Genomic DNA, 21,847 nt, shown 5'->3' on the forward strand with positions numbered 1-21,847 from the left:
GTTTTTACTTTCATGCTTGCCCAAGAAGTAGGTCATGAAAGCAGCAGCTCCACCAACCTCACTGCCCTAGATCCGAAGCCCTCAGTGTGTCCTCACCGTGCTTGGGACAGAGGAGAGGAGGATGTCCTGCAAGAGACGGGGATATCGCTGGCTGCAAATGGAAAAAGAAAATCATACTGCTCTAATTATAAGCAGACATTCAGCACAAGAAAAGGAGCTGCTATATAGACAAAGACTGAATTGCGTGCAAGAACAGTCAACAGAAACAGACAACCTTTGGAGAAAGATTAAAAAAAAACACACATCTGTTCAAAATGCTATTTACAAAACAATTCATTTCACGAGTGCCTACATGGTATTAATGCTTTTCTCACATTACTTTCCTACAGCATCCTTGCCAACTCAGAAGACCATACCTGCACAGCCTCATATCCTGCCCTACTCAATCTAGCTCCATAATGAAGAGGAGTACTTTGTGGAACTGTTTGTTTAAAATTACTCTCCTGAGCATTAAATGCCAAGAGGAAATATGGAAATGGTCGCTCCTACACATCAGGGTGACTAGCTGATTCAGAATTGTGATATATTTTTAATGAATAACGTGTGCAAATCTGAGTCATGGTCTTTATCTTTGGATAAAATTATTCTTAAGATGAAATTAATCTTGGACTCCATAATTCTACTCAGCTTTGCGGTCACAAAAGCCTCTGGCTTTTTGGCTTCCAACCAAAGCTCTGTTATGGACCCTCAGCTTCTCGTTTCTTGGCAGCCAGACTCGCATCACCCCATCCAGCAATTAGGAATGGATGTTTCTACACATGCAAGTTCCCTTCAACCCCACTTTTCCAGGTGTTTTTCCCAGGCAGTTCATAAAGCACAAGAACAGCTCATCTGGAACTTGCAACAGGAAGGAAAAAATCTTTAATATATTCCTTTAATTCAGAGGGGAGTATTTAGAGCTGGAATTATTATTAGCAATACACATTGCTCGTAACACAACTCCCTGCCTGAGAGAGAGACCATAGCAGGTTTTCTTCAATCACTTCTACCCAAGTCCAGATGAATAATCCCCTTCTCCTCTTAACACAACATCCCCAAACTCGGAGGAAACAATACCATGCTGTATTAGCGTAATTACCAAATCTACCAAATATTTGGACGACAGTTTCTGTTATTGCTGCCTTCGAAACAAGTCCCTGGATAGGGGGAATAGCCTTGCAGCAAGCAGCAGCCTCCCTCGGGAGCTTTTTGCGCAGCAGATGCTGTTATGCATCACAGACACGCCGTGCTCCATCATCCGGTGAAACACTCGGCGACTCCTCCTTCCCCCTCCGCAGGAAGCCAAGAGGATTTCCCAAGTAACTTGATGAATTAAAGCATTTTCATTCCAAAAAAGGAAACACATTTTTCCCCCCAGGAACTCTCTGCACTTTTCCCAGCTCCCTGTTATTTGAGGGACGAGCACTTTCTCCACCAGCCTCCCCTCTCACTGCTCCGGCACAGAGGAACCTCTGCAACATTTCAGATGGGTCCCCAATTAATTTAGGTGACTTTAGAAAGGCTGCTGCTACATTACGTATTGCTTCTGCTCACGTTTTTTCTAGAAAACATAAATGGGATGCGGTATGTAAACAGTTCCCAATGGTAAGCATTGCATGCACAATGGCAACACAGCCATTGTACAGAATTAAGTACTATATGGAAAAAACAAAAACATCCAGAGTTCAGCTCATGTTCCCTAACACACAATTTGAGATATTCCTGTGTCACTCCTGTGCTGTCTTGGACAGCCTGTTTTCTCTAAAAAAAAAAATAATAAAATAAAATCCTCATTTGTCAGAGCAGAACATAAAATTCTTACTTTTGGAGGTACATTGCCTAGCAGAAATCTGTCATTTAATTCCAAACATCCAAGAAAGATGACAAGTTATGAGAAGATAGTTTAAAAAATGGTTTAAATGGAGACATCAACTCTATTTCCTTTTACAATAACCCATCACAACTCGTCTCTTACTTCAGGATATACCTTAGAGCCCACTATTCTGATTAAATTTCACAGCCAACAAACACCCAAATTCTGGCCAACAAAGACCCGTTTGGTCTTCACTCTACAGGTGTCACTTGTAAGAGGAACACAGCATCATTAGGAGGCATTTTTGGCAAAAAGAAAATTAGGGTATAAGACAATTATATACAGTAATTTTCTGAGTTGTCAAATGGTTGCAGTGCCATGATGAGAAGAAACTGGAAGAAAATTCTGGAGAAATGAGCCTAGGAAAGCAAACCTGCCACAGAACAGCTACGATTGCTTCTCAAGAGGTTACTTGGGTGTGAACATAGGTCAGATTCTGACCAGTGTTCATCAAGTTGCTGTTTTGGCCATTTCTAAACACACACAAGTCTCAAGTGTGGAAACAAAACATTCATGTTACTAAATTTAGGAAACACATTTCCCCTTAGCAACTCCAAGGTACAGTAATAATTGGCATGAGACCATCCAAATAAACTCACTACGCAGCTGAAGGAAACATGGCATTCTTCGTAACAAAATAAAACAATGAAAAATTTACCTAGCTCAGTGCTTTTCAAGGTAATATGGTTATGTAGAACAGAAAAAAGATGAAGTAACTTCATACTCTTTTCCAGCAGCAGGCCTAGAAATTAAAAGAAAGGCTGGAAGGCCTGCTCAGCCCTGAAGGAAAGGATGCTGTTTGCCAGCTGCTGATGGCGATCGCTTCTCTCAAGAGCCTATCGGGGAGTTCCCCTGCCTAAAATTAAATGTAGATTAATCCAATAAATCCAGTTATTTTGGGCTCCTCCCTCCAACCCATGTATATCAATGAACTGAAGTGAAGTCCTGTAGGAAAGGAGTCCTCGCCTAACTCCGTATTCAGGTGCTGTGCAGCAAGAAGCTCCATGCAGCACCTGCCTGTGGGGAGCTCAGACATCCCCACCTCCTGCACACATACAGAGGAATAAATCCTGCTCCCACGTACATTTGTAAAGCATTGGCTTTGCTCTTTGATCTGGAAACCCTTCTCCCTTGCTCCACTTCCACAACCTCACACATTTTGGGCCCTGCATGACGTAAGCTGTGGACACCATTACCACAGCACTGCTCCAACCCAAACCCTCGCCCAACAGCAACCCCTTCCACAAGGCATTGCTGAACCATGGCCATCCTCCAGCCCGTCCCCCATAAGTTATCTAAGCAAATGGAATTCTAGTTTTAATTACTCCAATAAACAGTTCCAGAGATTTAACAATTACCTCACTGCGTGGCAATCCCTTCCTCCCAGGGAAGCCAATAAAAGTGATTCACTGAAACGAGCTCGTCCTCCACATTTTTTCGTCTACTTATGCAAGTTGCTCTATGTTTCTTAATTCCTTAAGAGCTGCCAAGAATGTAGAAAGAGATAGCGGCCATGCTTCATATTTTACACGAGACATAAGCAATGTCCCGTAGGCTTGCCCTACTGGAAAATAATTCCACGTCACATTCAAGTACTGCGTATTTTCGTCTTCATTAAGATGACATATCATTTTGAGACCTTAATACCAGGAAGAAAACCCTTTGCCAAAACTTTAATGGAAAAAGGACAAGCCATTTTCTTTTCATCGTTAACATTAAATACTCAAGGACAGAACAGTCCTTAAAGCCAACTCACTCTGCTTTGCCCTCAAAAAGGGACTACCGGAACAGGATCAACACCAAAACAACAATATCAAAGGCGGTCTCTTACCTACACAGCACATATACTTGTTCAATAAACAAATAATTAACACCTCAAAAAAACAAAACAAAACCACCCAAAACCTAAAAACGTTTCTATGCCTCCATGGACAGCAAGCACTTACAAAGAGGAAAGTAATTTAGATTACAGGTTTGTCCCCTCTGCATGCTATTTTATAGAATGGCAAGCGACTCGCAGCACGAGCCTGAAATGAAGTCATAAAAGTTAAGTTTCATCCTCAAGACTGCACGTGACCTAATCTCACAGAAAATCTTATCTTGAAGATGAGTCTAAAAACAGCCTCAGAAAAATGAAAACCCTGAACTTTTTTTTTTTTTTTTTTTTTTCTTTTTCAGGCCTGCCTTTCAGAAGCAGAGCCGTACCCCTCCTATCTGAGGCTAGCCGAGAAACACTCCCCATATGGAAAGAAATCTGTCCTGGAATTTTATATTAATGACTGGATCAACCCAACCATGACCGTAACTTCCTTTCCCATCACAGACCCTACATACAAAGTCTTGATTATTCCCATAGACTGGGCTATAAAAAAGGTATTATCATCGTGTAATTGTCACAAAACAAACAAAAAAAGTAACATTTACCCTGTTTTGAATACCACATCTTTTACATAAGCAGCCCCAGAAGGGTGTTTTCTGAACACGACCAACTAAAGCTTTTTTCCTATTCACTGAATGAACAGGATGCCATGGGCACATCAAAAGCTCTGAAATGCCTTTTTTTTTTCTTCCAGTTCAGCATCCCTTCAAAACCTATTTTGTTCCATAAGAATGAATGAGATTAAGAGAATGTTTTAGCCACTTTCATACACCGAACAAGTCTCTCCGGTCATGCCCCTTTAACCTTTGGGTTGTGCAAAATATCCCAAAGCAATCTAATAGAAAAGCTAAAGCAGTACAAGATTTCCAACTTAGCTCCACTGCTGTATAATTAACTACAGGCAGATTCCCTTTTCTCATTTGAGGTTATAATGCTGGAAAAGTTCTTTTACTTTTGTACCTTTCAAAATAGCATTTGGCCGTAGCCTCTGCTGTAACAGAAAATCTGGTATGAGGCAGCAGACCTTGGTTTGTCTTGCATTTTAATCAATTTAAGCAGCACAGAAGTGGGCAAGTGGTAATGACAACTATTTGGAATTGTTACCTTTTAACCACCCTCTGCCAGGGTGAGGAGAGCAAGGAATCAGCAGGACAGCAAGTACACGCGTGTGGGAAGGAGGTGAGGAAAGGAGAAGGAGAAAAGGGAGCTGTGGTGGAGAGACCCATTTTACAGTTCAGCCAACACTTGCTGGGGCTCTCTACATCACCGAAGTGCTGCTGTGTTGGGATATATTCGTATTTTAGTTCAAGCACATCCTATCTTGACTTCCAAAGTGACACCAGATGCACCTCCTCTTGTCATACAGCATGCATGTCACCGATGCTATGAAAACGAATACATCACCCATCCAATGAGAAGGAAAAAATCAGAGACCACAAAAGACAGTCAACACAAAACTGTTGTCAAATCTCTATGTGGGCTTTTATAGTAAAGTCCCGGGGAAGGGTTTAATTTAATATTCTGCATCCCAGCATGGGAAACACTTGAGGTCAGGGTGGGCAACGATCCAGTGAGCGTAATTGTTTTATGCCCCTTCAATCCATTGGACAGCCAACAGTTCCTCAGCTTTTTAACCTTTCATTTGAAAGTTACGATCAGCAGTAGGTGAGATCAGGAAAACACAGGCCCAGTTAATTAAAGAAGCCCTCTAGTTTCCCTCCTCAGCAAAAAACACAGACACCACACCAAAATGTTCTTCCAGCTCTTACTATCCTGGCAGTCAGTCACCACCTCTGCATGCATTTCGTGAGCCCCAGGCTTCACTCATTAATTAAATTGGTTCCAGGAGAGAGGGAAGTATGGCCCGAGAGAGAGGGAACCATGGCCCGTCACAGCGAGGGCACGAGGTGGTTACAGGGCCCGCCAGGGACATTATGGTGAGCAAAAGATCCTCTGAAAGGGGATGTTGGAACGGTTTCAGCCAAAGCATGGAAAATAGAGCCGACGGTTTTACCTACCAGCACCCACCTGGCCTGCTTCCCGAGACTTCCTACACCCCAGGGCACCTTTCCTTGGGATTTCCTCTGTGGGATTTACCACAGGAGTGCCCGCACTGCATAGGTGACCCTGGTCCTCATCTCATGCAGATTTTACAACCCGCCTGCTGTCTGCTAGCTCCTGGAAATCCAACTGCTGTTCAATTCAATCTCTATAGCCCCCCATGCTCCTTTTTAGGCCTAAAAGAAGTCACTGAGTCATTACCACCGAACAACGCTTACCCACCCAGAGTCACTGGGATTAACTACCATAGGAACACCGCATACAGCTGAGCCCTTGCCTCTCCGCAGGTATTTTTCTCCAGAACCGAAACAACTGATTACACACTAATCCAACACAGCGGAGCCAGCTGGTTACATACCCTAAGAAACACAATGAAGATTAGTCCCTTGTTATAGAAACAAAGCCACACAGATTAAGCGTTTGACATGCAAACCCAGAGAATTTTATTTAAGCCCTTTGTCTACCACCAGGTATCCGGAAAAAGATTTCTAGCAGGCTTTTTTGGCACAAAAAGCTGCCTCCTACCCGCACTGCATCCCAGCAGTGCGGAGCTCGTACCTCCAGCAGCTCACCCTGAACACCCACACCACTTGGAGCAAGCTTCTCTCACTTCATAAAGAAGTTTCCTCTCAAGAACATCCTCTTGGATTTTCTCACCATGCTCACGAGGGCAGGGTGTCTGACAGGAAAGGAGCAGCGAGTTTTAAACAGCAGAAGCTGGTACAGGACAGCCACCTTATCAGCAGGGCAGACGTGGTCTGAATAGGGTCGTAATATCAGTCATCCCCAGCCCACAAACCTTCCCCATCCCTCTCGGCTTCTAAAAGGCTCCAGCAAGCCCCAGTACTTCACCTGAGCCCTGTACCTCCCAGCATCGCCATCGCAAGCTTCACAACCAAGTATTTATCCAAGAGTTCAGACCTCTCTGCTGTTCGATGTTACCACCACCTCATTCTTTACCCTTGACCCATTTTGAGAGGGTTTTCCCTTGGTTTGTCCCCTCACAGTAAAGTCATTTGGTGGCGGCTCTTCCAGAGCAGTGTATGTTCCTTTTGAAAGGACTCCTCCATAAGGCCATTTACCATGTCCACCTTTTTTCAAGAGAGCTCATTTATCTCTGCTAGAAACAAGCCTTTCTGAGAAGTAACCGAGCAGAATTTACTGTACTAAGAACAACACTGCACAGACATACCCAATAAAATCACTCTATTAATTATGCCCATATTATACAAGTTCCTCATACCTATTTTCTAATATAACCTACAGACGCAGGAAGCTTATATGGCCCAGTCCTCTCATAGAGCAGGATCGATTCTTCATCAGCCCTACCTGACTGATGCTAGTCTAACCTGTCTGGTAACGGAGATTAAACAGCTTCCCCAGGAAATAATTCAGCCTTTCACTACTCTTAGCAATAAAAGGATCCACAGCACCTAAGAGAAGCCCTCTTCTTGCACTGCAAGCCATTACCTCTTCTCCTACCCAACACATAACAAAATTTTCTACTCTGTCTTTGCAGCAGCCTCCTGCTTTATTATGAAGTGCTCTGGTTGCTGTAATTCCTCCTCAGAGATCATTTGCTGGAGGACTGTGCAGCTCTCGGGTCTCTACCTTCTCCCACAGCTCCACGAAAGCATAATTCATCTTTTCCAGGAGGAGATGAGCAGGCACTGTATAGACGCTGTCAAAAGTCACGGTTAGTGCCCCGATACCAACCTGCTCAGGGACGCTTTCAGCTCACCACTACACTCAGTGGTACCTCACCAGGGAACTGACTCCTGTACAAGTTCCCCGCTGAAAAGAGGCAAAAACCCCAAACCCCATCACTGCAATGCCACGAACTGACAGTGGCAAAGCTGCCAAAATCCCGGGGGCACAACCCAACCCACGACAAAAACCTGAAGCAGTTTCTAATCAGTGATCCACGGGACACGAGCAAGCCCTTCTTCTTCCCTGAGCACCTGCAGGAGGCAGCTTCGGCTGCACGATTCCAGCATGCCCCGTACGTGCCGTGCTTCGGGCAGACCCCTTGGGACAGATGCTGAACCCAACAGCACCCCACTTAAATTGGGGAGACTCGGGGCGTTTTTATTGTTTACTTTTCAATTTTATTGCCTGCATCCTGCGATGCTGAGCCCCATCAACGGGCCGGGCGCGCATCCACATCTCCTAAATCCGCCCCAAAGGCCAAACATGGGTGCAGAGGGGTAATTCGGTATTTTTGGGGGGTCCCCACGTCCTTTCGGGGCCGGTACCCCCGGGAGGCTGCCGGGGCGCCACCTGGCGGCCCCCGGGCGGCGCCTCCGAGCGGGGCCAGGGAGCGGCACGGCTGGGCACGGCAAGGAACGGCACGGCACGGCTGGGGAAGGCTCAGCACGGCTAGGAGCGGCACGGCACGGCTCGGCACGGCCCCCAGCACCGTCCCCATAGGAAAAGTTGGCGGAGCCCGGACCCGGCCGCCGCCCGGCCGCCGCCCCGCTCAAGTTTCGCGGCGCTAAGAATAACGCGCAGCTGCCGGCGGGCCGGGCCGGGCCGGGCCGGGGGGAGGCGGCGGCGGAGGAAGAGGAGGAAGGAGAGGAAAAATAGGAAGAGGAGGAGGAGGAGGAGGAGGAAGGCCGGGGGGCTCCTGAAGGGCACAGCCCCGCGGTGCCCGCCCCCGCCCCACTCACCGTGCGGTGTCGTTGCTGCTGCCGGCGCCGCGCCAGGGCCGGGAAGCAGCAGGAGGAGGCTGAGGGCGCGGAGGAGGCGGCGAGCGCGGCGCGGCGGCAGAGCAGCAGCGGCAGGGACCTGCCCGCCGCCGCCGCCATCGCGCACGGCCGGGCTCGCTGCGGCGGCGGCTGCACGCCCGGCGGGGCGGGGCCGGCGCCGGGGGGGGCGGGGCCGCGGGGCGGGTGCCGGCCAATCGGGCGCCTCCCCTTCGCCGGCGGCCGCCGCGGGGAGAGAGGGGATTGGGTGGCGCGTCCCGGGAGCCCCGCCCGCTGCCCGCGGGAGGCTGGGCGGGGCCGGGAGTGGGCTGGAGGGCAGGGAGAGGGCTCGGGGGCGGGGCCAGGTGACTGGGCGTGGCCATGTCGATAGGTGGGCGTGGTTATTTGATGCGTGGGCGTGGTCGTTGAGGAGGGGGCGTGGCCTCGGCTCCCCGCGCCCGCGGGGGCCCCGCCCTCAGGGGGCCAACCCGGCACCCTTGGGTGCTGGGCACCGGGCTGGGAGCTGCTGCTGGCGCCGCGCCGCTCGGCCCCGCTGAGCACACAGCTGGACCCCGGCCCCGGCCCGGCCTGGGGCAGCACACAGAAATAGCAGCACGCAGCTGGGCTGTGGGTAAGGGCGGCGGGGCTGCAGCGCTCGGCTCCGAGGGCACCTGATCTGCCTGGGTGCAGACAAAGGGCTGGGGCGCTCACGGTAACGTGGGCGAGTGGGTGAAGAGCGCAGGCAGGAGGGCAGAGTCTGAATCCACTCTACTGGCTGATAAACAAAATCGTTGCCTGATTTCCGTAAGCTGAGGACTACGACAGCTGCTAGCGGGGCAATAAAACACGATGGGGAAACCTCCCTGGCCTTTCACAGGACCTTGGCCACAAGCCTCGGTTACCCAAATAAACAGCGTTTCCTCGCTATCCCAAAAGTACACGATGCATACCACATGTAAGGCAAAGCACAAGCTCCTCCAGACCAGCCCTCCTTCATTTTGGCAAATACGCTCAGAATTTAATGTAGTTTTGTAAATACACTCAAAGAACACACTCAAAATTGTTCCAAGAGTTCCCTGGGATGTGTTCTCCCTGCCCCAGAGTCCCATGGGATCCTTCTCCTCCCATCTTTCAGGGTCCAGCATCTTCATCAGCTATTTAGAGGCCCGTGCCCAGCACCAGTCTTCAGCCTCTGCTCCACAGCAGCCGCTTGAAGTCTCCCTGGCATCGCCAAAAGCCCTCCTCCAGGTTTGTCCTAGAAATTGCTGCCAAAGTTTCCTTACGAAAGGGCTCGTTGGGATTTGGCAGCCTCCTGCATTCCTGAAGAGTCATCACTGCCTATTTATGCCTCTGGAAAATGTGTTTTTTAATGGGGGTTCATTAAAGTCTGAGGAAGACCAGCCTAAAATGCATCTGGAAGCAACTAAAATTATCTTGAAGGCCTAAAATTAACCTCACCCATGGCAAGTCCTCCCTCCGATGGAGACGCCTGAGCACGCGCCGGGCTGAGTTTGCACATGAAGCAGTGTCACTGCCGCAAGCAGTGTGGAGAGTCACGGCTCTCCCCACAGCTGTTTTGCAAACAACTGCAAGTTGCAATTCCACACTCTGCCGGAGAAAGTGCCCAAATGGGGTTTCCTGTTCAGGTACCTCCCTGCAGACTCTGCTGCGAAAGCATCGCTGCTCCAGCCACAGAGCACAGCGCAGGTGCTCTGTAAGTGCCACTATATATAACTAGAGAGCCCATCTGTGGTGCCACAGGAAGCATTTCTGCAGCAGCATTTCAGAAAGGGGCTGTGATTAGAGCAAAACTTGGCTTTTATTGCCCCCAGGTTCTCAGCCCATGTTCAAGAACGCACCTCGTCTCCACTGCTCATCTCCCAGGACAGCCACTGAAGAGCTTGTTGTGATGGAAAATTAAGCAAGCAAGACCCACGAGACACAAGCCAGCAGTTTCTCTGCTTACTTCCTGAGCCATGCTGAAGGACGTTCTGGTTTCCAAACTTTAGCAGCAGCATCGGGAGCCAAAGCCCATCTTGGGATGAAATCAGCTTCTGGGGCAAAATGTCTGCTTTTATAAATCAGCTTTCTTCCATCCAGGGGAGCAGGAAGCTTCAAAGACATGTCCTGGAGAAACACAGAAAATGATTAGATAAGGCTGAAAGGACAGAAAGGGAAAAGAAAAAACTCCTCCTGCACCTTTCTGACCTGGGGGAGCTAACACCCACTTCCCCAGATCCTTGTCTCTGATGATTTATTTTCAATCTGTCTCATTTCCTTCCCAGCCCCCAGATAAAAGCTCCCCCTCCATAACATTTTCTGAATCATCAAGCTCCACCATTGCTGGGGGAGGTTTCCAGGAGGTCCTGCCCTGATGCTCCCACTCTTCTCTGCGTTGAGTTAAAGGTTTGGTTGATCAGGAAATGTACAAAGATTTTAGCTGGTGTCCACATTGCAAAAGCAGCCCGAACGCGCACAGGTCAACTGAACATCTTCAAATGCCTTTCTTCTTTCTAAGAAAAGAAAAGGGAGACTACAGAGCAGCAGCTGGAAAAACACGAAGAAATAGTAGGGCATCATTAATGTTGCACAGCCTGGCTTAGCTCTGAGAGTGCAAGAGAGTTGTAACGGGGCACAATTTCTATTTAATTCCTAATTCAGGAATTGCTGCACTGCAGTAACGTTGGCTCTCACTTCAGGTCTGGAGAAGTACTCATCTGGACCCTGCAGAGTTACCTGCTCGGGGGACACAACTCTCACTAGAGAATCCCTTTGTTTAAATGAATTATTCTTGGAAACACATTGAAAGGTCCCACCAGATATGCCAGAAAAAGAAAAAAGCAAAAGAAAGCACTTTCATATACATTCATATACAACTAAAAACCTTGCACTTCAATTGAAAGTCAAATAAAAATATATATATATATAATTTTTAGATAGTACATAAAAATATAAAGATAAGTTAATATAAATCAAATGCTTGAAAACTAAATGAACTTACACAAATGCTGAAGTCTAGTCATGGACCTATTATTTGGTGTGGCAGTTCCAGTTACACACTTCTACAACGATGCAAGAGTTCAATTTCTCTTCATGGTGTTTTTTTTTCTTTTTATTCCGTGCTCTCGGATCATTTTTAAGTGCTGAGGCTACTCCCGTCATCCTTCTGGTCCAGGTGTGAATGCGTGTAAATTAAATATTCCTCCAGGAGAGGAAAGATCAGGGAGATACGTCATCTCAGGCAGGGATTTCTATTCTGAGAACACCAAGACAACAGATGCTCAGTCTGTTTTCTTCTCAAGAAGGTTGTTTCTAAACAAAATTCAACAAATTTTATCCCAATTTTAAAGACTTTTCATAGCCATTTGTCTAATGATTTAAAAAAAACCAAAGACTTCCACCGCAGTTTTTGGCACATTAATTGAATAGGTAACAAATGGACCAATAGTAGAGGCAGAATTTCCACACTTTTCACCACAGCTAAGGAAAAAACATTGCCCCAAATAAAGTGTTTTGAGACCAGGAGTGTGATAAGCAGCTCAGGCACTGTCACACAACAAAATTGGGATGTTTCAGACTGGTTTCCAAGGAGCAGTTTTGGGGAGGTTTAGGCCAATTCTCTCAGAAATGGGCCAACTGTTTTGGGGGGCTGCTGAGACTTGGTATATATACACCTGAGGCCCTACACACAGGCTGTTTGGACCACGTGTATGGGTTCCTGAGATACAACATATTGGCCTTTTAGGGCCAATATGTTAAAATTTTATACCCTATATAGTCCTTTAGGGACTTATATACATACATATATACACGTAGGCCCATTCAGGCCCTATAACTCTATATGTGTCCCTCAAAGCCTATACATTAACTGCCCAGAAACCATCACTATGCCTTTCAGGATCTATATGAAGTGTTTTAGACCTTACAGACACAGGACATATATATATATCCCCCTCAGACCCCATTGAGGGGCCTCTCAGGTCTTGGATATAAATCCCTCAGACCCTATACACAGTGACTTTACAGGATGTACACACCCATCCTTCAACCCCACATACCCCCCTTTCATAACCTATATATATAAAGATATAAAATTAGCTATATATATATAAAAATGTATAAAAATAAGGCCCTGAGGGCTCATTCACAGGCCTTCCAGGACCTGCCCGTAGCCCCCTCCCCACATTCAACCGACGTTTTCAAGCTTCACCCCCCTCAGCCCCCCCTCACCCCCTTTCCACCAGCAGCACCCAACCCCCCAACCCCTCTCCCCAGCCCCTCAGCCTCCCTTTTCCTCCCTTCCACCCCCTCCGCGCCCCCCTTCCCTACAACCCTTCCAGGACCTACCCAACCTGGGCGGGAGGGGAGAGGGCGTGGCTAGGGGCCGAGCCCCGCCTCCTGCGGAAGCTCGAGCCGGGGGGCGGGGCCTGGCGGCGGGGGGCGGGACCGCGCTGAGGTGAGCGGGGCCCGGCGGGCGGGGGGCGGCGGGGTCGGGACCCAGAGGTCTGGGGGGGCTCCGCCGGGGCCGGGGGGTGCAGCCCGGGCACGGGGCGCTGGGAGCCCCCCGCAGGCCGGGGCAGGGCTCTGGGGCTGCGGCTGGGCCGCGCTGAGGGGAGTTGGGGGCGCTGAGGGGGATTGAGGGCGTTAGTGGGGTTAGCTGGGGGCGTGAGGGGGTTATTTGGGGGCGCTGAGGGGGGTTCTCCCCATCCCGGCCCCTGATTTCGGCCCGGCAGCTGTTTGTGTGAGGGGGGGGATTTGGGGGATAACGCTGGCACCCGGTGCTGTGGGGCGCTCCCCCAGAGTGGGGTTTGTGGGCTCTGCAGCGAGCTCTTGGGTGCTTTTTCCCTTTCTTTCCCCACTAAGATTCACAGTTTTTAAAGTTTTCTGGTGCTTCAGGCATGTGGAGCTTCCTGTGTGGGCTCCACCAAAATAGCAGAGGGTGAGAGCCTAGCGACACCCCTCCGTCTCAGAACAGGACAAACTGAAACCCTAAGGAACTACAACACCACGAAGACCCCCCCCCAAACCCCCAGGGAACTGAGACCCTCCCTAAAACCCCAGGGAGCTGAGACACCACCCCTTAAAACCCCAGGGAATTACCCCCCCCCCAAAAAAAAAAAAAAAACACAAAAAAAAAAGCAGGAAATCGAGACACTCCCCTCAAAGCCCTCAGGGAATTGAGACCCCCTAAAACCCCAGGGGAATGGAGATCCTCTCTAAACTCCCAGGGAATGGAGACCCTCCCTAAACCCCCAGGGAATTAAACCCCAGCCCCTTTAAAACACATCTTATGAGGGGGGAGCCCCCTGAAGCCTCCTGTTTCCCCTCCTGACACTGCAAAACGCTGTGGGTGGCGTCCATCCGGGGCACAGCCTGGCTTTGGGCTCCGGGAGGGTGTTCTCCCAGTAAAAGTCCTCCGAGAGCACAAACTTTGTGTGTCAGCGAGCGGCTGGGTGCTGGATGCTAAAACAAGTTCCCCCTGGGAGCCAGGTACTTGAGATTATTTTGCTGCGGGTTGGTGACTCGTGTCTGAAAAAGAGCCTGAGAGCCAGTAAAGAGGTTTTCTTCAAGTCCTTGCTACTTCTAAAATTAGCTTACTTTCTCTTTTTTTATGTTATTAGGTATCCTAAAAGCTTTTAGTAGCTGAAACCCTGCTGCCTGCTTTTTGGCAGCTCCCAGCGCGCCATCGAGCTGATAAATGCCTGTATCGACGTGCGAGAGGTAGGCGAAAGTGCGAGATGAGCGGTTACGGTGCTGGTGAGACGCCTCTGGCACTGATGCTTTTGGGGTGCACGGCTGCTAAGTGTTGTAGGGAAGCAGCTGGGTGCTATGTGAGTGTATATTGTGGGTTTCCGGTGGTTTGAGGCCTTTAGGTGCAGTTGTAGAAGCAGCAGCTGGTGGTAGTGAAGTGACTCATCTTTGAGAGGTGGGAAAAAAGCTTTTAATAGGTCTTGCAGCATATTCGGGAAGTTTTATAGGATGGCAGCTGTGCTGGCAAAACGAGCTACTGGCACGCTGTGGCTTCTTCCCCTGTGCCCAGTTGCTAGTGTTGCTCGGTAACTGTGATTTCTTCTTTGTTAATAAATCATAGGGGTTGTGCTTAGATTGCAGCGCTCAGCTTCTCCGGCCTGAAAAGCCTGTAGGTGAAGCGAGCGTCGTGTCCCCGCAGGTGAGGCGTGCGGGGCTGGGCTGAGGAGAGGCTGGGAGATGTTTGGGGTGGGTGCTGGCTCAGGAGCCTGGCTCTTTGACTCTTCCACTTTGTCCCAAAGCGTGACGTGAAAACATCGCAGCAGGCAGGACAGCTGGAAATCTCGTCTCCCTTTGAAAACACCGCAGGCTGGCTGAGGAGGAATCAGGAGGTGTCCCCTTGCTGTCAGGTGGCTCCTAGCCCAGGCGGGCACGGCTTGGCTTAGGCGAGCACGTTAAATATGAGTGCAGCTCTCACGTGCTCAGCTGCTGGTGGCTTAGGAGTGACAGCTTGCTCGGGGAGTCACCTAACAGTGAAAATCAACCTGTAGGTCCGGCTGAGGAACCAGGAATCCCTCTAAAAACCTCCATCTGATGTGCGTTTGATGAAAAGCAAGGAACAGCCGAAGGCTGTTGGGAGCTTGTCTGGTGACTTTGCTTTTCCCCTACAGCCCCGTGCAGCAGAACTGTCTGAAAGCACGCTTGGTTAGGCCGCAGCACTCGTGGGCTCCTTTGTAGGGCGCTGGGTTGTCTCATCACTGCTGGGATTTGATTTTGTTCTGAGTCGCACGTGAGACTTAGAGAAAAATTTATTTTCTTATGCCACCTGTCTTTGGACTTTGCTGGAAAAGCCAAGTGGGACGGTGGGGAAGGGGCAGGGAGACAGGGAGCAGAAATAACTCTGAATGTGCTGCGTCGTGCTGAGTGTGGAGTCTCTGCTCTCTAGTTTTGATGTATTTTTGTTGTTGCTGTGAATAATTGCCAACAGTGTTGTTGCCAGGGCTACTTGAATTGTTGCTAATTTAGTTTTTAAAGCTAACGTCAAAACGTTTTTCTTAATAGTTGTTTGTTAAACAGCTTTGATTTCACTGAAAGGCCAAGCCATTTGATGTGCAGTTTGTCTTTTGAAGGACCTCCGGGGTGAATTTGGGTTAATAAACTGCTGAGAGCGTAGAAAGGCTTGATTTTCATCGCAACATGATTTACCTACACTGTATTTGCCTTTAGTTTAATTAGCCACTTGGGAAAGGTGGGAAAACTGAGTGAGGGCATCAGAATCTATCCTGACCTCCTTTGGAGAGGGTATATCATGGCGTACACCAAACAACTTTTTAGTATTTAATGATTAGGAAAAGTGTGTTGTGTGTTTTTGTTTTTTTTTTTCCCTGGGGGCAGTTGACAGGCTTTTCTACGCATCAGGGTGGGGGAAACAATTTTAAGTGCTGAGGTGTTGGAGAGTCGATATCTGTAGGGAAGGGTTTTCTCTCCTTGGAGCTTCGTGGGGTGCCTGGACTAGAACGGAGTGGGAGAGCGTGCTGCAGGCCAAGATCTTTAATATTGACTGCTTAAGGATGAATAAATAAGGCATGTATATTATATTTGAGATCTTCCTTAATGCAGTGGGCTACTCTTCCAAACAGCTTGTGGATTTCTTGCTCAGCAGGGCCCTGGCTCGTTGTTTGTGCAGGGTTTAAGGTCCTGACCATCAAAGTACCTGTGTGTGTGGGGAAGCCGCGTGCATTTGGGCAGCAAGCAGCCTGCCCAATTACACCCAAAAAAGCCTGAGGTGTTGGGGAAGATCTCCAAGAAGGTCCTGATGTTCTTTTGGGGAATTTGCTGCGAGCTTCGTTAGTGTTAATGAGACAGAGACCGCCGAGTGGCTCGGTGCAGAAAGTCGTCTTAGTCGGGTCCGATGACTAGGATTACGGAGACCAAGCAAGGCAGGGCTTTGCTAGGCTTTCTCCTCTAGAAACCCAGGTGCCAGCTCAGACTTGAGTTAAAGCAAAGGCCTGGCTGGCCTTTTTTTTCAGCTGCATGACCATTCTTTCCTTTTCTGGCTTTGTTTGGCAGGCAGTGTGAGGTGCGAGTGCCACAGCAGGAGTACTGGGCGTGATGTGTGTGAGCACTGCTATGCAGAGCCCGACTGCCGGGAGGGAAACTGTATGAAACCTGCTGCAGCTGAGAGTTTTAATCTTTATTATGTTTTCTCTCATTTTTAGAACACAGCCCTGCAATCGTTGAGAGAACTTCCTGCGTTCTTCATGACTGCTTGACCCACCAACAGGGAGTGAATACGCTTACGAGACAGGTAAGGATGGTGCTGCTGCCTGTTGGGGCCCTTCTTTCCCTTACTTCTAATTGTGCTGAACTAATTATCTGGCTGACGTTTACCCCTCAAGCTGCCCTGCTTGAAATTACTCCTGTTCTGAGGTGTTGACCCAGAGTTTTCCCCCATGCTGCAGGAAGCAAGGTTTCCTTTCTGCAGGGTGAAGAGTTGTGCTGACATTTTTGTTGGATGTGGGAACAGGAATGAAGCAGACGTGGGAGCGAGTGGTGGAAGAACTCTGCCTGGCGTTCCCTGCCAACCCAACCCCAGTTTTACCATGTTGATAAGACATAAAACAGAAAAACAACTCTCTGTTTGTATGTGCTCAGGTAAACTTTGTGAGCGTAGGGAGATATTTAAAAAAAAAAGCTGAGTAAAGACGTTTAAACCATGTGCTCTGCAGCAAACACGTTCTGGCATCTTCCATGCCCAGTTCTCCGGGATCTGGCGGGGTGGCCACTGGTTTCAGGTTTATAGGTTTATAAACCTGTTCAGATTTATAGGTTTATAAACCTTTTCAGATTTATAGATTTATAAGCCTTTAGGCTTATAATCGGCTGCTTGAATTCTGTGCTGGTCAGTGGTATGCTAGTCTAATGGACATATTCAACGGTGTGTTTTAAGTCTGTGTAACCTGTTATCAACTCGTGTTTGCTCTCAGGACGAGGAGAGGTTCCTCTCGTACCTCTTAGGCTGGGAAGTCAGCTTCCCCGATAAGCTGCTGGTTGTGGTTGCGTTTTCGGAGGACAAATCAGACCTTTACCCTCGGGCAGTTTAACAGGACAAGCTGCAAGACCTGCGAACAGTTTGGAGTCTCAGGAGGCCTGGGATAAGTGCTGCGGGTGTTTCTGGAGATTAGTGTCTTTTGGAAGGCATGTATCTGCCTCCTGCAGGGTTCGTACCAGTTTGTTTTGTCTGTTGTGCTTCTCCTCAGCAGTGTATGTAAGCTGCACTTGTTACAGGCTAGCAAAGTACTTCAGTGTTTGGTTTATTGGTACCTGTGGGCAGTTTTTTTGTCCATAAGAAGATAATAATATGTTTAGGGTGCAGAACCCTGTGCTGAGCTTAAAACCAACTCGATTCCACCTTTTGGCACACCCAGAGCCTTGGGGGACCCCGCTGCGTGCGTTCGGGGCCACCCCTACCAGCTGGCTTTCTTCCCCTTGGCAAGGGGTGTGCTCTGTTCAGAATAATCTTCAATTACTAGCGTTTAATATCACTACGTTACTTTGAAAGGCCAGAACGAGCCTTGCTTTGAGGCAGTATTCCATAAGCAGTACATTTTTCAGCTGGTATTTGAGGGACCCGTCGGTTATGTTTAGATCCAGAATGTGCAAACAGCTATTCCTGTATTTCTCAAGCAAAATAAGTCGTGTAGCAATCGTGTTAGATTTATTACAGAAATGTTGTTGGATGCTGTTCCATTTGCTGCAGTAACACTTCCTGAGATGGACTGAACCGGGATATAAAAATACTTATTTAATTCTTCCCAGTTTTCAGTGCCTTTGTTGGTGCATGGTGTTTTAACACAGTTCAGCGTGGTGTCTCTTGGAACGCTTCTGCGCCACAAAATGAGACCGTAAAGTCTGAGCTGCAACAAACTATCTAAGCACATACCATCCAAAAGTCTTTGACAGGTTTGTCCTCAGTGGAAGAGATTTAAGGTGTTATAAAATGGAAAAAAGAGGCAGTTGGATGGTTCAGATCATGTAGTATTTCACTGCAACTTCTGCGAAACTGTCTGAAAAGTCCTTGACTAGTAAATTCTCAGTTACCTTGGCCTGCTTCCTCGTCTGTGACGGCGGTGACTGTTTTTCCCCAAGGAAATCTGTCGTAGAGTTTTCCTTCGTGCAGTCTGGGTTGAACCTCAGTCGAGAGTAATGGGGTAGCTGGGTGTGCTGGGGTGGGAACACACAGCCAGGGGCAGGTGTGCTGCTTATGCTGGTGTATGATAGCCATGGATGTGTAGCCTGAAAAGTCTTGTGTAAATGGCCTTTGTTTCACTGCAGGGCTTCCTCGCTGTCCCTGTGGCCTCCGACAGCTTGTCACCCTTCTTCTGTCCCCCAGCAAACAAATCTGTGCCTTCAGGTAGTGGTTTTCAGGTTTTGCGTTTTAAATAGGAGATAGTTGGCTTCTCTGGTGGTTTCGTTTTAAGTCTCCAGGGTTACTCGAACTCAAACCCTTGGGTTTTTCCCCTTACTGCTAGAATTCTTAGGTCTTTAACATGAAACCAAAGACCATCAAGTAGACAGTTTTGGTGGACTGCGAGGTCAAACCCCTGCTGAGGGGCACTAGGCTTTTTGGCTCGCCTGGATGTCATCCTGCAGTGCGGGATGCGGTGGGAACCAGTCTCCTTTTTCTCCTCTCACATTCAAATTAGCCCAGTAACCTGTTGCTGGAAAAGCAGCTGCAGCAGATCAGACTTGCTTTTCTTTTTTCTTTTTTTGGCAGTCAGTGCTCTTCTATTGAATTAGCAAGTAATTCCTGCCTGGTAGATGAAATGCAGCTGCTGCGACCTTTGTGTTTGTTTTGGTGATATTTGTATTTAAAAGTTGTTGGGTACTTTAAAGTGTGGCTCACTGGCCAGGAGAGCAATTTTCTAAAGAAGCCAGTGGTCCTGGCTGCGTTAGGTGATGTTTCTGTTGCGGACATTGTAGCAGGGAGAAATGATTGTATGGTGAACTGAAATTCTCAGTGAGTTAACAAGTCATTTTCCTCCACATTGCAGAGGAAAAAAGGTACAGACTGTGCTGTACCAAATTGTGAGATGATCCTCTGCTTGTCTACCTACAAAAAGAAATGATTTTTTTTTTCAGGAACTGAATGTGTGTCAGCAGATATCTCGTCTAAATTAACACATTCACAGTGTACTGAAGCTTTAATTTTTTTCCGTTTACTTATTTTTTTTTTCCCAGCATCATTTTGTTTTGAAATGTTTATTCATTGAGAATTAACATCACTTTGCTTAGAGCCAAGTAAGCTGTAAACACCTCTTAAATCTCCTTTAGCTGCTCTGGGATTTGTGGTTTGCATGATGTACAGGTAGGTGCCTGTCAGCAGCAGAAGCTTCAGGGAGGGTCTTTCCACTTGGTGTGAAAGTGAGGAATTCTCAGGAAAAAGGGGCAATGAGTGCAAAAAAAACCTGAAGCCCTTTTTGTTATCATTTCGTAACGGGCTGTTTAAGAATGGGTCCTTGGCAGTGCTTCTGAGCGTGGTCTCAGCCCAGCTTACTGTTTGTGTTCTCCCCGTGGGGTGCCCAGGGGGACTGCTTTACTCTGTTCCAGCGTGTCCGGGTAGAGTTCGCTTTCTCCCTGTCCCAAACATCAGCTTTCTTTGTTCAAATTGCTAGATCACATCCCATCAACACAAACTGCAAGGCAAGTTAAATCACTGGGGTCATTAAGCAAATGTTTTCCTGCTGGCTGTGATTTTCTGCAGAAAAAAAGGCACAAATGTTTCCTACCCCTGTACCAACAGCTCTCTGACAAACCTTTGCTCCTTCAAATCAGTGTAATTTTTTTTCCTCCTGTGAAAATGCCTCTACGCTGCCTGCTTCTGTGGCTGCTCAGGCGTTTGCAGAGATGGCCTGATTATTTGAGAACAGTTATTTGGAAAAGAAAACTTCACTTTGGGCTGATAAAGGTAGAAGCAGCTCAATAAGCAGGGTCGTTATCTTTATTAAGGGATGAGGTAAGATGTTTTACAGCTCCAAGAGTTACTGAAAGGCTTCTGAGGTTGTCTTTTCTGGAGATTATGGTCATGTTTTCTGTGTAGAAAAGCCGCATTTGGGTGCAGGGGGAGAGAAAAGGAGGACTTTAACCAGGGAAAACCAGTATTTAGCAGTGCTCGTTTCTGTGGAAGTTTGTAGTTGGCCCTTAAAAAGCTCTGCTGCCTTCCTGGAGTCTTGCTGTCTCAAGCAGCAATTAGATAGCGCCTTCAGCAGGGATAAGATATTTTCAGTGCCTCTGTAAAGCATATAATTGGTTTATATGTGGCTGAGCATGTTTTTCTTTTATTTCTCGGAAGCTGCAGTTCTTGGTGCCTGCGTGCATTCCCAAGTCCTCTTCAGCCAGCAGGTTGGATGTTGCTGCTCAGCTTGCCAGGCAGCGCTGCTTCTGTGCTCTTAAATGGGGCCTAAACTAAACTAAACTTAGTTTAGTTTTTAATTAAACTAAAAGTTGGCACCACAGCTTTTACCCTAAGGAGGCCTTAGGTGTCTGAAGGTGCCTGGACGAAGATCTGTTCCCAGTGGGTAAAAGTTCCTGCCTCCCTTTCCAAGGCAAGGTCAGGACCAAGTTAATTAGTGGGTTACCTAGTAAATAAACCCGTTGTGATTACTAATCATGCTGTATTAAAGCTAGGTTGAAAATCTTGTGTGCATCTTCCCAATGTGTTGTACTCTCTACTCAGCACTAAAAATCAGTGAAATTACTTCCAGTTTTGTTGTTTTTTTAGAGCAGCTGATAGTTAAGTGAAATGGAGGTTTCTGTTACTCAAATACTGCTAACAGTATGGTTGTGCACATTAAATCGAGGGAGAATACGTGTAAAAGTGGTGGTAGTACAGGTTTGATTCCACCTAGCCATGTTTTTGCTGTTTTATTTTTTGCTTTGAGAACCTCATAATGCTGAATGGATCCATCTGACAGAATAAAAGCAACTCATGAGATGAGGATGCCGTAAATAATGGAATATTGATGGGTATCACCTGGGTAAATGGGTGTACTAAGTAAGCCGTGTTAATGGCAGGGTGATTGCTGAACGCTCAAATGTGTTCCAGTGCAACGTTAAACTGAGATTTTAAACACCAAGAGCTTCCTAATCAGCACCAAGGGCTTTCTGCATGAATCTTTGACAGTTTAAAGCTACCAAGAAGTCTCTGTGCTGAAGCTAGAGATTGGCCGGAGCAGGTTTGACGTGCACAAATAGGAAGATATGGCCAGGAAGCCCTCGTCCTGTGCCTTTCCCACCATGGCAGGCGAGCTCCAGAGCAGGCTGCTCCACAGTTTGTCCAGAAAG

The 21,847-nt window shown here is 47.9% G+C and overlaps 2 protein-coding genes and 1 long non-coding RNA gene across 6 annotated transcripts in view; 1 reads left to right on the forward strand and 2 right to left on the reverse strand.

The window, feature by feature from the left end:
* MCU (mitochondrial calcium uniporter) overlaps positions 1-8,713 on the reverse strand; it is a 76,564-nt gene extending 67,851 nt beyond the window's left edge. The window contains exon 1 of one of the 2 annotated variants that reach the window (XM_035554075.1): positions 8,522-8,713. In XM_035554075.1, coding sequence (XP_035409968.1) covers positions 8,522-8,659 — 138 coding nt within the window. In that variant the 5' untranslated portion in view covers positions 8,660-8,713. The remainder of the gene's footprint in view (positions 1-8,521) is intronic. The other variant, XM_035553989.2, reaches the window with a different exon arrangement.
* A 1,623-nt stretch (positions 8,714-10,336) lies between these two features.
* LOC118244637 (uncharacterized) lies at positions 10,337-12,911 on the reverse strand. Of its 2 annotated transcripts, none has more exons than XR_007708560.1 (3): positions 12,884-12,911; positions 11,538-11,792; positions 10,337-10,663 (listed from the first exon to the last, which is right to left on the reverse strand). It is a non-coding gene; the product is annotated as an uncharacterized LOC118244637 (long non-coding RNA). The 2 variants fall into 2 exon arrangements; XR_004777613.2 differs by having other exon boundaries at positions 12,869-12,890.
* An 18-nt stretch (positions 12,912-12,929) lies between these two features.
* The window catches only part of MICU1 (mitochondrial calcium uptake 1), a 96,976-nt gene continuing 88,058 nt past the window's right edge, over positions 12,930-21,847 (forward strand). For both annotated transcript variants that reach the window (XM_035540253.2, XM_035540272.2), the window contains exons 1-3: positions 12,930-12,992; positions 14,158-14,257; positions 16,723-16,811. The gene's annotated coding sequence lies outside the window, so the exon portion shown is untranslated. The remainder of the gene's footprint in view (positions 12,993-14,157; positions 14,258-16,722; positions 16,812-21,847) is intronic.

Source organism: Cygnus atratus, chromosome 7, assembly GCF_013377495.2.
Source record: "Cygnus atratus isolate AKBS03 ecotype Queensland, Australia chromosome 7, CAtr_DNAZoo_HiC_assembly, whole genome shotgun sequence".
Taxonomy (NCBI): domain Eukaryota; kingdom Metazoa; phylum Chordata; class Aves; order Anseriformes; family Anatidae; genus Cygnus; species Cygnus atratus.